The sequence below is a fragment of the Prionailurus viverrinus genome, chromosome E3 (genome assembly GCF_022837055.1).
Source record: "Prionailurus viverrinus isolate Anna chromosome E3, UM_Priviv_1.0, whole genome shotgun sequence".
Taxonomy (NCBI): Eukaryota; Metazoa; Chordata; class Mammalia; order Carnivora; family Felidae; genus Prionailurus; species Prionailurus viverrinus.
This window is the reverse complement of record NC_062576.1, coordinates 32732781-32749400: the sequence shown is the minus strand read 5'-3', so window position 1 is coordinate 32749400 and position 16620 is coordinate 32732781. Positions and strand designations below refer to the sequence as shown.

The 16620-nt window shown below is 58.5% G+C and overlaps 1 protein-coding gene across 6 annotated transcripts in view; it reads left to right on the top strand.

The window, feature by feature from the left end:
- The window catches only part of CLEC16A (C-type lectin domain containing 16A), a 203646-nt gene extending 199438 nt beyond the window's left edge, over positions 1-4208 (top strand). For 3 of the 6 annotated variants that reach the window (XM_047837904.1, XM_047837905.1, XM_047837903.1), the window contains one exon: positions 506-4208. In XM_047837904.1, coding sequence (XP_047693860.1) covers positions 506-846 — 341 coding nt within the window. In that variant the 3' untranslated portion in view covers positions 847-4208. The remainder of the gene's footprint in view (positions 1-505) is intronic. The other 3 variants (XR_007147697.1, XM_047837911.1, XM_047837906.1) reach the window with 3 other exon arrangements.
- Positions 4209-16620: the final 12412 nt, after the last annotated feature.

Sequence of the window (16620 nt, the reverse complement as noted above, 5' to 3'; positions counted from 1 at the left end):
GGTTTGGTTTTGCAAGCTGAAAAGTTCTAGAGAATTCCCTTTTTTTTTTTTTTTTTTAAATACTGCAGCGAGTCCCCTCTTGGGTAAACGTCACCAGGTGTAAGCTCCGGAAATGGCCTGAAGTGATAAGCACATCCAAGCCCATCTCATGTATTCATCGTCAGGCAGGGGCTCCAAGACTCTCCCTGTCGGAGATCCTGCCTGGGCCGTTTCCCGGCTCCATAATCCACTCGTCGATTCTGCACGAGCCCCTAATTTTTCTCTCACCTCACTAGTCAGAGGAACCCTGGGCCCCGACAGATTTCTCCCCAGGCCTAGGTCAGACTGGAGCTTCCAGCTCCTGTGTCCCCAGACGGAGGAAGTGGAGACAAGCCGTTCCCCCCACACCACCGTCTCCCACCCGGCTTTCCCCGGGCCTTTGTTCAGGACGGGACAGAGGGTGCCCGCGTGAGCAGGGTATCTCGGAACTCAGTACCCCTGTTCTCTCTCCCCCGCCCCCGCCCAGACGACCCCGTCACTACGGAACAGCCTCAGCCTAAACTTCCCAGCCAGCTGGTGATCGTCAGTGAAACAGAAGCAGACGCCCGGCCCGGCAAGAGCCTGGCGAGGAGCACAGACGTGGAGACAGCCAACCTGTCCCCCAGCCTCATCCCCGCCCGGCAGCCCACCATCTCCCTGCTCTGTGAGGACACTGCCGACACACTGAGCGTGGAGTCGCTGACCCTCGTCCCTCCTGTCGACTCCCACAGCCTCCGCACCCTCCCCGGCATCCCCCCGCCTCCTGTGACGCCCGCAGCGGGCACGGCGACGCCAGGCGAGGAGCCAGCGGGCCCCGCTGAGCACTGAGCGGGCGCCTAGTGGCCTCCCCGTGTGTGTGTGTGTGTGTGTGTGTGTGTGTGTGTGTGTGTGTGTGGCCCCGCCGGTAGGGACCCAGTACTGCTCACCCAGAGACACATCAGGAGCACCCCGGTCCCCGCAGCCCCGGAACCATCTCTGCACCCATTCCTGTGCTCCTTTGCTTCATTTTGAATTCCTGTTTCACTTTGCGCCTCTTGGGAGAGCAGGCTGGACCCGGTGGAGACACCCCAGTGAACCCAGGGGACGGGAGGAGGTTGGCCTCCCGGTCTCTGAACCTGGTGACCCTGGGGTGGCAGGACCCCCGCACCCTCTCGTCATCAGCCGGCCGCTCCAGTCTGGAAGCTCCTTGGCCACCATGCCCAGTGTGCACAGAAGAAGCGGACCAGGTCACTTTGGGTAGGAATTTGTAGAGAAACAAACTTGGATAAGCATCTCCTTTGGATATTTATTTCCGCTTTCGGCAGCAGATGAAAAGCATTTATTTAAAAAGCGTGTATTTAAAAAAAAAAAAAAAAAGTCCAAAAACAAAAAAAATCCTCAACCCTGAGGTTTGGCATCATGTTAGACATGTGATGTTACTGTTAAGATTTCATTTTCGTCTTCCCTTGAACTTCTCAGCGTTTTGTTCTAAAGTTCTCAGTCTGGCTTTCTCCGTTTTCTTATTTCTCTATGACTCGCTAACTCCGCAAGCCTGTGGAATGATTCAAGGACCTTCCTGGAAAGTTTAGATTATTTTTTCAACAACGGTAAAGGAGACCCCCACGTATTCTCAGGTACACACGGAGCTGAGAGGGCCAGAGGTTTCTCAGGCGTGGTAGCCACGGGGCCTTGCGTTTCCTGAAACGCCTGCCCGGGAAAGGGGCCGGTGCGGCCAGCTCCCCACTCAGGACCCATCCTTCGTCTCTCTGGACCGAAACCAGTCAGGGCTGCTGCCCAGCTCCACCTTCAGATCTTGCCGTCTCTCTCTGTCTAGAAAGAACCGCTTGGGACCGTGCAGACTCCAGCCGTGTGGCCGGCATGGAAAGGAAAGGCCACGGAAGCTGTCCTGTGCGTGGCCCATGTCCCCACCATGTGTGTTCGCCCAGGCGGGAGTGTGGGGAGACGCCCGCTGCGGGGTCGCGCCCCAGTTCGAATTGCTGTCCAGGGAACTCCGGTCCACCGCCCTTCCTCCCGGCTGCCCCTGCAGAAACAAAAGCTTATTTTTAAAGATGAACCCCACCCCCCACCCCCACCCAGTGGCTTCTCCATTTGAGCTGGACGCGTGCAGGCCGGTTCCCCGACGTATCTGAGAAAGCGCCTACTTGGACAGGTGCAGCCATGCAACCCTCACCTCTCTCCAGTCAGCGCTGAGACCCTCCAGACTCTCCTCCTCTGTGCCCCGGGAGTCCCAGCACACATGGGCCCGGTTGTCGGGCGGCCTCAGGAGGCGCTCTGAGCCCTCACAGTCTACCTATTCAAGGACCGCGGGTCTCCCTGGCTTCCCTCATCCTGCTGGTGTAGAAGGGCCTGCCGAGGCCAGGTCTCCTCCTCCTGAAAGAAACATGGTGGTCCCGCAGAGGAGGGGCACGGTGCCCGTGGGGACGGGGCTCTCCATCATCAGAAGCCCTCTGGGTGGGTGTGCCCACCCCGCGTCAACAGGGAAGAGACCCAGGTCGGAAAAGGAGGCCATTCAGACAGAAATTCTGGGGGCCCCAGGAGGAGGGACAAGCCATGACCCATCAGCAGGGCCCCCCCCCCACCCACCCAGGAAGGAAAGGCAGAAGGGATGGAAGGGGTCGGGGAGGAGAAAGGACTGTCAGCAGTCCTGTGTTCTATGTGATTTTTTGCTGGGACGTAAGAGCAGGCTGGCTCCCTGGTTTGGCAGGGGCTGTGGGGCAGAAGTAGAAGGCGAGTAACTTCCCAGCCCGGGGGCATTATTGGGAAGAACAAGCCCATGCAGGTCCCCCGCCCCCTGCCCTGGGACCGCCAGCCTGCCACCAGAAATCCCATGGCTCCAAGTGGCTTTGTGGCCACCGAGCCCTGGAGGAGAGATGGGAGCACGGCATGTCTCGGGGGCCCTGCGGCAGCATTGCCGGGGCCGGGAGACGGGAACACGGCCCAGCCTCCAGCAGCAGCTGAGCAAGCGTGTCGATTGCCAAGGGCAGGCCTCTCCCAAAGGCGGGCTTGCGGTGTGGGTCCTGCGACCTCGGTGGGACACCTGTAGGTGTGGGGTGGGGACTTCCTTTAAGCAGGGGCTCCCAGGCACCTTGCTGATGAGGGGGCGGCATACAGCTTTGTGCGAGGAGGTCTGGGGTCCAGAGGAGGTTGGCTCTGATGAAGGACCATCAGAGGGCTGGGTCTTGACCATCGTGGCGGCATTGGGCATGGCCGCGTCTTCAGGAGCACCCCGCAAGCCTAAGAGCGGGGTGCTCCCAGGCAGGCCAGCCCAGGCAGAGGGCACTTGGACCCCAGGGTCGGGCAGAGGGAGGCAGAGCGGGGAATCCTGGCAGAGCAGGAGTGGGGACCACAAACCTTCTGGACTCCTCGGCAAGCCCACCCAGCCTGCAATCTCCGTGTCCCTACAGAGAGAGGGGCCAGGCAGGCCCACCTGCCTCAAGTCCTTTGGGCCCAGTGAGTTTGCCAAGCCAGGGGCAGGGCTCGCCGCCTAAACCCCCAAACCTCAGCTGTGAAAGTTGCTGTGGAGAGAAGCATACGTCCTTCCAGCTTAAGGGCCCGAGCGAGCCAGGGCACCTCTCCCTGAGGGTCGGACGGGGTGAGGCCAGGGGCTCCCCAGGACCAGCCCCAAAGCCACAGCAGGAATGCGGGGCAGATGAGGGGCTGGGACGCGGCCTGCCTCACTGCAGGCCTTTGCTCCCTTCTCCTCCCTCTGGCCTGTCTGCCCCCCACCCCCACCCCACCCCACTCTCTGCAGAGGGCAGCCCCCCACCCAAACACCTGAATTAGCAAGGCCCCCAGGCGGGAGTGAAGGGACAGCCCTCGTTAAAGACATACACTAGATTTCCCTAAAGTCTCACGATGCACTGTTAGAAATAAAGGCACGGGGTGAACAGATTCTCATCTTTTCTAGATGCAATAAATAAGAAATATTTAATGTAGTCATGTTGACATTGGGCATAAACTATCAGGGTTCCTTATGTTCCTCTGAGGTGAAAATATGTAAATAATTCTCGGCCCAAGGCGGAGCAGGGGTTGAGAAACCTCCCGCTTCTGGGCCAAGGGACCGTTCCAGGGAAGAACCTGCTGTCGCCAGCGTGACTCATGCTTTGTGGGCTCCCAACACGAGGGTGGAAATGAAAACTGGAACTTCCTGGTAAATTTGAACTTGGCAATAAAACAGAAAAAGTTACCAAGAACGTGGCTGCTCCGTGGTGCTGCGGTGGCGAGGCCGTGACCCCGCAAAGGGGGAAGGTTCTCTGCGGCCTGACCCCCTTGGCCCGTCGCGGCTGCGTGGTGGGGGTGTGGCAGCTGGGCCCCCTCCCCGCCCCCACCCTGGCCAGGTATTCCCCGGTTCCCGAGAGGGAGCTGGCCGCATTCAGGCGGTGCTCCGGGCCCAGCCGGGCCCAATGAGATTGGCCTGTGCTGTTGGCAGGAGGCTCTCCCTCCACGCCTCTGGTTCTGCATCTGTGGAATGGGGCCATTACGGCCCTACCTCATAGGACGAGCTCGGGGAGCCTCTCCATCACCGCTGGCACGTGCTGCTGGCCACGGGAAGCAGGAAGTGCTCCCCACCGAGGACAGAGTCTGCTGAAGTCAGCCCTGGGACAGGCCCCGTTCCAGAAGACATCAGCGTGCACCAGTGTGAGCTCTGGGGATGGGTTCGCAGGCTCTCCAGCTTAAACCTGGCTCAGAAACAGCCGGGACCTTCTGGGCCATGAGGTAAAACTCGAAGTGACCCCAGAATATAAACGGGTCACCCCCCCACCCCCGCTTTGTGTCAAGGGTTGCAGCATCTCTGGTCGAAGGTGAACGCTGCTGCTGAGGGTGTGGCTTAGTTCCCAGGAAGCCTGCCCACGAGGCTGGGGCTGCAAAGGCATGGGGTTCCCTGGGTCAAGGCTGGATCGTGCCCTGCACCGTGGCCTGCTGGGTGCCTGGTGCCGGGCCACACCTGGCCTGCAGCCTCAGCCATCCCCGTAGTAGCCCTGCCTGGCAGGCACACGGTCACTCATGTGTTTCGATGACTTCAGTTTAGGAAAAGGAACTTGCTGGAAGGATACTCCCAGAAAAGGGGGAAGACAGGCCTCAGGGTGGGTGGAACTGGGGATAGCAGCTACTGGGGGACTCCCTCAAGAGGCTGTCTCTCGGCCAGCCAAGGGCCAGGCCCCCGTGTTGTGGAGACCGGCACCGGGAGTGAGCGGTGAGGGGCCGGTGCCAGCCAGGGCCCCTCCACAGCACAGCACTGCTTTCACCCACGTGAAGAAACGGAGGCCCAGTGGGGCTCAGCACCCTTCCCAAGGACCCTGGAGCACAAGCCCAGGCCTGTGTGCTTTGTGCTGCCCACGCACTCTGAGACCCTGGCTGCCGGGCCAAGTGTCTTTGGGCTATTTACAGGAAGAAGGAGGTGAGGCAGTAGTTCTCGGATGAATGGGTGCTGGAACTATCTGCCACACTTGTCCACGGTCACGGCCCCAGACCTAGTCAGCGGGACCCCGAGGTGCTGTCTGGCTGAAGGCCCTTTGCACGGTGCACATGGGCACAGAGGGGTGGCTCTTTCCTCCTCTGCCTCCTGGCTCTTAGGGAGATGCCAGCTTCTTGTTAGGAGGCAGAATCTAGAACCAGACTCTGGCGCTCACCAGCCTTGTGGCCACGGCCAGGTCACCTCTCTGTGCTTGGGTTTCCTCGTCTGCAAAGACAGGAGCCCGGCTTGTGGGTTGTTAGGCCGGAGTGAGTCACACAGGCCAAGTGCAGGCGGCCTGGGGGTCTGGGGGGCTCTGGGCATGACGCCCTCGGTAGCAACTTCCCCCACCGCCTTCCCAGCCCAGGCTCAAACCCTGGGAGAGGCCTGGGGCTCGTTTGGGGGCCTGGGGCCAGCCACTTGGCTCTCCCATTCTCTGGTTCTTGTCTGTAAGGCAGCTGGGGAGCGCCCTCAGCAGAGGCTTCACCCAGAGCATTGGGGGCCCTCGGGCACGAAGTGGCCCAGTGTCCCCCGGGGGGCGGGCAGGGGGTCTGCCCTGGTGGAGGTGCCCAGCAGGCCTGTCCCTGCATCTCCCGGTGCCACCTGGAACGTGGAAGGGCAGGGAAGCCACGGGCGGGCAGCATGCTGCCCTTGAGCCCTGCACTCAGGGAAGATGGCTGCTCGGCGGCCGCCTGCTGGAAACCCCCTTCCCCTCCTGTCCTCACGCCCCATGGCGCCTCAGAGCCGTGGGAAAAAACCTTCAACATCTGAAGCGCTCCTCTCCGAAGGAAGATACGTCTGAATCACCAAGACGGGAACACATGGGGCTTCCCAGGAATTTACTCTCGGGTGTGCGGATGGGCAGTGTGAGCCCTCCCATGCCCTTGAGACTCCTCACCCGCCCCAAATCCCGGTGCCAAGGCCCTGGGCCCACCCTGCTCCCGGGCCACACGTCACGCAACTCGGCCCGATTTCCCTCCAGGACAGCGGCCTGTGCCCCCCGGAACACACACACATACCTGACACCCGAACGTCGCTTCAGCTCCACACTAACCTTATCCTCCCAGCGTAGTAAAACCTCGGATTGCAAGCACCTTGTTCTGTGAGCCTTCTGCAAGACGAGCACACGTTTCCAACAAACTTTAACTTGATCAACGAGGGACATCTTGCCGTGGGAGCAGCACGGGACACCGAGTATCACATGGTCACAACCGATCACAATTCGATTTGATACTCGATGTGATACAACCGTTCACAATTGGATCGGAGTGCTTCGGATGACAGGCATGTTTCTGGAACAAATCATGCCTGCAAACCAAGGTTTTACTGTATTTAAAAGGGACTGACTTCACCCCTGGGAACAAAACACAAAACCAATACCACTCACTGTATGTGTTTCCTGGGGCCATCGTAACAAATGACCACGATTCGGTGGCTGCAAACAACAGAGATGTCCTTACACGATTCTAGAGACCGGAGGTCTGAAATCAAGGGGTCATGTGGGCTGACTTCCTCTGGGGGCTCAGACGGAGAGGCCGTTCCCTACCTCCCTCCTGGCTTCGAATGTTGCTGGCATTCCCAGTGTTCATGACATATGGCCGCCTCGCTCCAGTCTCTGCCTCTGTCTCCACGCTGTCCTTCCTTTGTCCCTCAGTGCCAAACCCCCTTTCTCTTACAAGGACACCAGTTGCTCGATTTAGGACCCTGTCTGATCCAGGATGATCTCACCTAGAGATGCTTAACTTCTTAACATATGCAAGGACACTGTTTCCAAGTAAGGTCACGTCCCCAGGTACTGGGGGGTAGGATGTGGACATATCTTTTGGGGGTGAGAGGTGACCATTCAACCCACTATATTTGCCAGAAACTCAAGATACCATACAAGAAAATATAATAAGCAAAAACATGATTCTTTTTTTTTTCATTTTTATTTCTTTTTAGAAGAGCGCATGCACAATCAGGGGAGGGGGGAGTGAGAGAGAGAGAGAGAGAGAGAGAATCTTAAGCAGGGTCCGTGCTGAGTGTGGAGCCCAATGTGGGGCTCAATCCCACGACCCTGGGATCATGACCTGAGCCGAAAGCAAGAGACACTCAACTGACTGAGCCACCCAGGTGCCCCTCCATATGATTACATTTTAACCACCTCCCACTACCTACTTTGGGCTCTGAGCCCAAGGCCCACCCTCTCTCTGTACGTAGGGTGACCAGCTAGTGTTAGGGACCTCCTAGCACCCAACCAAGGCTTTCTCTTTGACAGTATCAGAAGAGCTGATCAAAGGGAGGCAGAACCTTACTCTGGGACTCTGTTACTGAAGTCTGTGTCCTCGTACCCCTTAACATAATCTCTGGGCCACCAGATCGAAGATGCTGCTGTGGCATACACAGACCACCGGTCACAGTGTGGCTCCAACCATGGGTTGGTTGATTGGTTGTTTTTTTTTATCTTCCTTCTCCAGTAGACTCACCTAGAGGCAAGGATTATGTCTTGTTTGACCCAGACTCCCTGAGGCTGCATACAGGGCATGCTGTGGGCTGTCTATGAACGTGCGTTGGATGGATGGAGGGATGGATGGATGGATGGATGGAGCCATTCTTGGATGCAGTCCCAAAATCGGAAAGCCAGCGACCTGTGAAAGAATCTGCCAGGGCCAGCTGACAAGGACAGGAGCGTTTGAGGGCTCTACTTTGCCACCATTGGAAGTTGTGTCCCCCGGCCCTCCCCAGGTGCCTGAACTGCCATCCCTGCCTCCACTGAAGCCCCTCGCAGGACCGATGGCTTCGGAGCCAGCAGACCGGGCTCAGCCCCTCGGCCCTGAGCGCGTGGTTGAACCCGGGACCCTCCCTGGCAGGGACCTTAGCTGTATAGTGGGGACAGGGAAGCCGAGCACTCAGCACCCGGCCTAGAGTCACCTTGCCCGAGGTCCCCACCAGCAACCGAGCTGGAGTCAAAGAGTGGCTTTGGAAAACAGCTGATGGCCCTGCCCTTCCCAGGGAGCCAGCACCTCTGGGGTGTGGCCGGGCCCCGGATTCCCTCTGAGGCTCCAAGGCGACTCTGGAGGGCAGTCAAGATGAGAACGAGCCTTGGCCACGCTCCGTCCCTCACCGCAGCCACGTCCAGAAGACCCAAGCTCTTTTCCCAGGACAGGCCCTCCTCTGGTCACCCCCGCCACAGCAGCCTCGTCAGCTGTCCCCTGCTTTATTCCATCAGTATCCACCTGTTTCCTTCCTGGCACTTGTCACACCCTGAGCTATTTCTGTTTCTCTTATTCCAAGTCCCATTGTTCTAGGGTGCGGAACGCTGAGAACAGAGCCAGAGGTGAGGACATGGCTGGCAGCTGGCTTTGCGGTGCGTGATCCCTGGAAGCAGGGGTGGGAGCCGGGCTGGAGCGACAGAAGGGCAGAGAAGGCAGTGGGGAGGCTGGCGAACGAGGTGCGGCCGGACTGGTCACCGCTGTGGGAAGCTGGCGCCCAGGCCCCGCTGTGGACCCCGTGCAGAAGCTCACAGAACGACCTCAGAGAGGACAGGAGGTCAGCGCCTATCCACTGACGCTCCCGCCCTGTTGGCTGAACTTGTTCCAGGGTGAGAGTGGCCCGGCTTCCCCCAGCCGCCCTTCGTGGGAGCCCATGTGGCCCCCCGGTCAGCCCTGCTTTGCCCCAAAGATCGGATGCCCGAGGTAGGGAGCTGGCGGGCCGGGGGGCCTGGCCTCCGAGGCCGACGCGGGGAGGTGCTCCTGGGCCCCGGACATCGTCTGCGCCAGTTAAACCAGGGGTTGCAAACTGGTGACTCACCGCCCAATGCAGCCCACCCGCGTGTTGTGTGTGACCTGCGCACGCGCTTAAAGAAGCACTGAACCGTCATTTTCGAAATGGAGATCTCCGATAAATACCTAGATTCGTGGCTTCCCTCGAAAAATCAAATCTGGGGACCACGGGCCCCTGTTCCAAACTGGGCTCAGCCATGGTTACCGGTGGCCGCAGAGTGATTTTTTTCTTTGTCCCCCGAGTGTGCAACCCCTGTGTCAGGCCCGGGGAGCCCAGCCCTCCCCGTCTGTCCGCCCACCGTCCTGTCCCCTGATTTGCTGGACGAGCCAATCCATGTGGGAGCCATCCAGCGCCTGGGAGTAAACTGAGGCCACCCTCTGGGGTCTCCCCCCTCCCCGAGAAATACTCCATGGCTACCGTTGGACTTTCACTTTCTCTTGTTCTGCTTCCCTCCGGGCCGGCCCCCAAAAATGTCAGTGACAGCAAAAACATGAGGGCGTACCGCCAAAGGAATGTCCTCTGGGGACTCACTCTTTCTTCGGCTGTTTCTCCTTCTTGTTCTTCATTGAGGTGAAATTCACACAACGTGGAATGGATCACGTTCGGGGCGCCTGGGGGGGCTCCGTCGGCTAAGCCTCCGACTTCGATTCAGGTCACGATCTCACAGTTCGTGGGTTCGAACTCTGTGCTGACAGCTCAGACCTGCCTGGAGCCTGCTTTGGATTCTGGGTCTCCCGCTCTCTCTGCCCCTCCCCCCTCTCAAAAATAAACATTAAAAAAAAGAGAGTCAGGTTCAAGCGAACAACTCCTCGGCTTCAGGTTCATTCACTGTGGGGTGTCACCACCACCTGTATCTAGTTGGACAGTGTTTTCCTCACCCCAAAAGGAAACCCCAGGCCCACTCAGCAGCCACTCCCCTCCCTGCCTACCCCCTCCCCGCCCCCCTCCCCAGACCTTCCTGCCACTACGGGCTGGCCTGGTCAGTTTCCTGCAGGGGGATGTCGTGCAGTATGTGACCTTCTGTGACCGGCTCCTTCCACGTTGTAGCCCGGTCAGCATCTCAGCCCCCAGCCAGACTGGACAGTACACGGTTATATGGATGGTACACTTGTCATTTATGCATTGTCTCCCGATGGCCGCTGGCTAGTGTCACCCTTTTGGTGACTGAATAGCACTGCTGTGGAAAGGAGTGCACCTGTCTCTCCTCCTTCGGCTTTTGAAGTCCGGTTTGATTTGGAAGCATTTTATTTTTTTGTTTTATTTATTTTGAGACTGAGAAAGAGCATGCACCTGAGCAGGGGAGGGGCAGAGAGAGAGAGAGGGAGGGAGAGAGAGAATCCCAAGCAGGCTCTGCACTGTCGGCACAGAGCCCGACGTGGGGCTTGAACCCACCAACAGTGAGATTATGACCTGAGCTCAGACACTCAACTGGCTGAGCCACCCAGGGGCCCCCGATGTGTTCAATTTTTGTCTTTTTCTCCATTGCACTGATTTGCCAACGAATTGCACAGCTTTGGTGACAATATGGCAAAGTACAGAAAAATCGTGTTTTCCATCGTCTTCCCACGAACGGACCACCCCCTGGTGGGATGCTGGCAAATTCCCTTCCGGGCTTTTTTCTATGCTTTTAGCGATTGAAATAATACAGTGGGTGTAACCTCACATCCTGCTTTTAACACTTACCCCCCCTGGTGTCAGCGTTTCCCCGTGTTACTGGAAGCTCCATTCCAAAGAACGTCAAAGCAGTGGTGACGGATGTTGCTTCCACTTCCATCGGTTTGAATCACCCCACCGTGAACATCTTGATACACAAGCCCTTGTCCGCATTTTGTATCATCAGTCCCTACAAGACGTTCTGAGCATGGGGATCACCAGGTCGTGGAAGCAGAAATCACTTTGAGGCTCTGGCTACAAACCTTCCAAAAAGGCCGGAGCATTGACGCCCCGGGCGGCAAGGTGCCATTTCACCCGCAGCATCCCCAGCACTGAGTGTTGTCCATTTTAAGGGTTTTTTTGGTCTTTGGTTTTTGGGTTTTTTTGAGAGAGAGAGAGAGAGAGAGAGAGAGAAACAGAAACAGCATCTGAAGCAGGCTCCAGGCTGTCCCTCGGCCCCGACATGGGGCTCGAACTCACGAGCCGAGAGATTGTGACCTGTGCCGAAGTCGGACGCTTAACCGATGGAGCCCCCCAGGCGCCCCAGGTGCCGTCAGTTTTGACATCCTTCCCACTCACCAGCAGCTCAGAGCTCACCTCCTCTGTGGAGCTTCCTTGGCTTTCCCTTCTCCATCCTCCACATCCCTGGGGCCGGTCGCCCCCCCCCCCCCCCCCGCCTGCCCCTAGTCGGTCCTGCCGTGGTTGATTCTGGCCCTACCATTTGCAACAAGTCTGGTGCAGCCAGGGGCAGAATCTCTGAGGCACATGAGCCCCCACCCACCCAGCCTCCCGGCCCCAGGGGGCCAGCACATTTTGAGCCTCTCTCAGGTGCTGAGAAGCTCCCCCCAACAACCTATAAGGTTGGCACTTTTACAGACAAGCAACTGAGAGACCCAGCCCAGAGAGGCTGCCTGACTTGCCCAGGGCCACACAGCTGCTAAGTGGTGGTGCACCACCCCAGCAACGACGTCCTGCAGGCCAAGTTTAGCTAAGTGATTCACATGCCCGATCTCAGTTTACCCTCCCCAAACCTTACCACGCTGCTCTCATGATTATCCCCATTTGACAGGCGAGGAACCCAAAGTCCAAGGTCATCCAGCCAAGAAGTGTTGGAGTCGAGTCTGCCTCTAAGAGAGCAAGGATAGAAGTCCCCACCCCCCCCACCCCACCCCCGCCCACGTGCCCTGGGCCTGAGCTGGGCCTCACCAGCTCCAGCTGCTGGGGCAGGGAACACCCCCCCCCCCCCCCCCCCCCCGCTTTTCCTGCCCGGAGAATTCACAGGAACCATTTGCAGCCTGGCCCTATCTCACTCCTTTCTCGAGAACCTGCTTATCTCCCTCGCTTTATCAACTCCGGGTTTCTTGCCAATCTGCCCTGGGTGGGAACAGTCCTTTGGGGTACCTGCTGCCCAAATCCCTCAGGAACTATCCACTCTGCCTGGCCTTGGTGGCACCTGTCACCAAGAAGAGGTGACTGCAAAGCCCCCCCTGCCCTCCGGCCTCTCCCTGGGAGGCCCCAGTGGGCGGGGAGGGAGATTTCACTTTGTCCACCGCTTGAACTTATATTCAGCAAGCACTGATTGAGCACCTACTGGGTTCCAGGCCCTGGGGAGGCAGCAGTGAACGAGTCGGACCAAAAGCTCCATGCCCTGTAGAGCTGACCTCCCAGCAGGGGCAGGCAGGCGAGAAAGGAAATAAATACATAAATTCCACCGGACCCAGGAAGCCCTGAGTGCACAGGGAAATACTGATAGAGCTGGGGATTAGGGTTGGGCCAGCCAGTGAGGAGAGGAAGGGGCTGCAGGGTTTTTTTGTTTCCTAACATTTATTTTTGAGACAGAAAGCGGGGGGGAGGGGGGGCGCAGAGAGGGAGGGGGATGCAGAATCCGAAACAGGCTCCAGGCTCCGAGCTGTCAGCACAGAGCCCGACGCGGGGCTCGAACTCACGAGTCGCAAGATCATGACCTAAGCCCACGTCAGATGCTTAACCAAGGGCCCCGCGGGGGGCTGCGGTTTTAAACAGGGATTTCAGGGAATGTTGTGCCAAGAAAGGAGGTAGGGAAGGGATGTCTGAGGGTAAGAGTATCCCAGGTGGGGGGAAAGGCCGGTGCAAAGGCCCTGGGGCATGTTGGAGGGACTGTGGGTGCTGGGTGGCTGGAGAGGGGCGAGGGAAGGTGATAGCAGGGATGGAGACAGAGATGATGGGACAGACCTGGGGTCCTGGGAGACCATGAGGGGACAAGGACTTTTCTCTGGCCGGGGGCGGGGGGGGGGGGCGGCATGTAGCCCTGGGAGGACTCTGATGAGAGGGGGGCCATGTCATGACCTGGGTTTTAACAGGACCACCCAGGTTGCTGCTTGGAGGTCACGGATCGGGGTGAGATGAGGCCCGAGGCCAATTAGGGGGCAGTTGCCGGAAGTCAAGCTCACCAATGTGACAGGGCCCTATAGCTTTGCCGCGAGGGCTCTCCACGCACGCGCGCGCACACACACACACACACACACACACACACACACACACACGTGTTGACACCGGCATGCATAGAGACCTTGGGCCCGGACAGACCCAGGCTCACCTCCTGGCTCCAAAATCAACTTTCTGTGTGACCAAGAGCAGTGCCTTCCCACCTCTGACCCTCGGGGTCTCCTCCTGGCAAGTGCAAGTTCAGACGTCTTCCCACGACGCCAGAGGGCAAGCCTGGCACTCTGGCGGGGGAGGGGCGGCGAGGGGCTGGCCCCCCCCCCGCGGTGCTCGCACACCAACCCTCTGCTCTGCGAAGTACTGAACGATGGCTGAGGAACGGGTGTCATGGGTCTCCGGCTCCAGGGAGGGGTCCCGGCTGCTGCGTAACCTCAGACCACGGGGCCGCGAGCCACCCCGTCCATCTCTGCCCTCGGGCAAAAAGTACGTGTCCACTGAGTGCTTCTCTGTCTGTGATAGACTTTTAGACATTGGCCGCCCCCCGTCTTCCCTTCAACAGGCAGCCTCTGCAGCCAGAGTGACTATTTCCTTGGGTTTTCCCTGCACGTACTTTCTTTCAGTCCCCACCAGGCAGGCCAGACCAGTGTTCCACGTGTGGCAATAGCGTGAAATGTCCTTTTCAGTTAAAATCAGCCTTTCAAAGTGTTGGGTTTAAAATAAATGTGTTGGGGCATCTCGATGGCTCCGTCGGTTAAGCGTCCAGCTCTTGATTTCTGCCCAGGTCACGATCCCGCGGTTCGGCAGTTCGAGCTTCGCGTCGGGCTGCTTGGGATTCTGTCTCCTTCTCTCTCTGCCCCTCCTCCATTCGTTCTTGCTCTCTCTCTCAAAATAAATAAATAAATAAACTTAAAGATAAAAAAAAAAATAGGGGCACCTGGGTGGCTCATCGGTTAAGCGTCTGACTTCAGCTCCGGTCGTGATCTCGCGGTTCATGAGTTCGAGCCCCGCATCGGGATCTGTGCTGACGGCTCGGAGCCTGGAGCCTGTTTCGGGTTCTGTGTCTCCCTCTCTCTCTCTGACCCTCCCCTGTTCAGGCTCTGTCTCTCTCTGTCTCATTAAAAAAAAAAAAATTAAGAATAAATAATTAACTAATTAAAATGAATTTGTTAACCTCACAACAGGATACCACATCACACCTGTCGGCATTGCTGTCATCACAAAGACGAGACATCAAGTGCTGGCGAGGGTGTGGGGCAAAGGAACCCCGGTGCACTGCTGTAGGAATGTAGGAATGGAAAAGACCATGGAGCGTCCTCAAAAATTTACACGGAAAACCACCCCATGATCTGGCAACCCCACTTCTGGGTGTTTATCCAGAGAAAATGCAATCGCCGTGTCAGAACGATCCCTGCCTGCCCAATGGTCCCCGCGGCGTTATTCCCAAGACACGGAAGCAACCTAAGTGACCACCGATGGGTCAGTGGGGGAGGAAAATGTGTTCCCTACTCACCATGCCGTAAAAAAAAAAAAAAGAAAAGAAAAGAAATCCTGCCATGTGTGACAACCCGGATGAACCTAGAGAGTCAGACAGGGGAAGACAAATGCTGTACGATGTCCCCCTGTCGAAAAGAGAAGAACACTCAACAGAGATCAAATCTGTGGTTGGAGGGGAAAGACGCGAGAGCGCCCCGGCTCAGCCAGGGAAGGGAGGAGGGTGTGGGGTCGCCGCAGCCCCCCCAAAAATGGAGGGACACAGCTGGCAGCAGAGGAGGCCGGCGTCCTGCTTCTCGGCGGACGGAACCTCGGGGCGGCCCGGAGGCGGCCATGGCCATGGCCTTGAGACCCACGTGAACTGATGGAGCCTCCCCGGGGCAGCTCTGTGCGTCAGCGCAGAGGGGACAGATGACATCTACTCACATCTCGTGAGTCAAAGCAAGGCCCCGGAGCAGGAGGAGAGGACAGCCGGGGGCCCCGAGTGATGTCTCCCACGCCCCAGGGGAGCCCTCTGCCCGGAGTGAACACCACAGCTGGACAGATAGATGCCACCTGGACAGGACGCCCAGGGCTGGGTGGGGATGGGGCGGGGCGGGGACCATCAGAGTCACAGAAGGTACTGTCCCCCCAGGTTGTTAGCCCCGGGAAAGGGGACAGCGTGGGGAAGAACCCAGCACAAGGCGCCCTGGGAGAGTTAGCCTGAAGGAGAGACTGCATTTGCGCCCTAAGAGGCTGGCGAGTGAGAAGAGAAGGTTCTCTGCCATCCGGGTGGCACCCATAATCCCAGTCAGCACCCGCAGCCCGTGCTGCTGCCTGGCCCTGTCCCAGCGTTGAGCCCACGATGGCTCCCTCCCTCCTCCTCCCGACCGTGTGGGGAGGCCCTGCCATTTCCCCATGTCACAGAGGAGGAAACCGAGGCCCAGAGAGGTTAACATAAGAATCCGCCAGGCATCTTACCTACCGGGCCTCTCCCTCTCACCGAGTGGGAGCTGTTATCTGGCCCAGTGTACAGACGGGCAAGCCAAGGGCCAAAGAGGGACGGGCAACCAGCCCGAGGGCCCTGAGCTGCTCAGGGCAGAGCAGGGGCTGGGACCCAGTCCTTCTGCCCTCAGAGCCCAGGATCTCACCCGTGAACGCACGTCCTCGCTGGCAAAACCGGGATTCTCAGTGCTGCCGCCCAGGTAACCCCGGGACAGGGAATGGCCCAGCCGGGGGGGTGGCCGTGATGGGCGGGACCTTGCCCGCCGCTTTGAAGGAAGCCTGTTCCTAGAAGGAAGGGCCACGCCAATGTTTACCTGCTGGGCACCGCTTTCAGCGGATCCTGGCAGGCCCCGCCACGAGTCCACCTCTGGGGACGGAGGGAGTGGTCAGACAGCCTCGGGCAGGGCTCCTGCGGGTCCCGGCCCTCTGCCTGGCACTCGGGATGTGGGTGGAGCAGGAGGCGTGGACCCCTGCTGGCCACACCAAGCAGGCTCCTCGTACCCCTCCCTGTGCCTCGGTTTCTTCATCTGGTTCGTGGACACAGCCGCTTTCCTGGAACTGTGTAAATCACATGAAGTCCAGCGTGGGGCTGGCAGGGCCGTTCCAAGGAGGCTGGACTTTACCCTGAAGCCCTTGGGGGGGAAGGTGGTTAGGGGGATAAAGTAAAACAAATACGACTGATTTTAATTTTTTTTAATGTTTGTTTATTTTGAGAGAGAGAGAGCAGGGGAGGGGCAGAGAGAGAGGTAGAGAGAGAATCCCAAGCAGGCTCCGTGCCTCGAGATCGTGACCTGAGCCGACATCGAGAGTCAGATGCTCAACTGAATGAGCCCACCCGG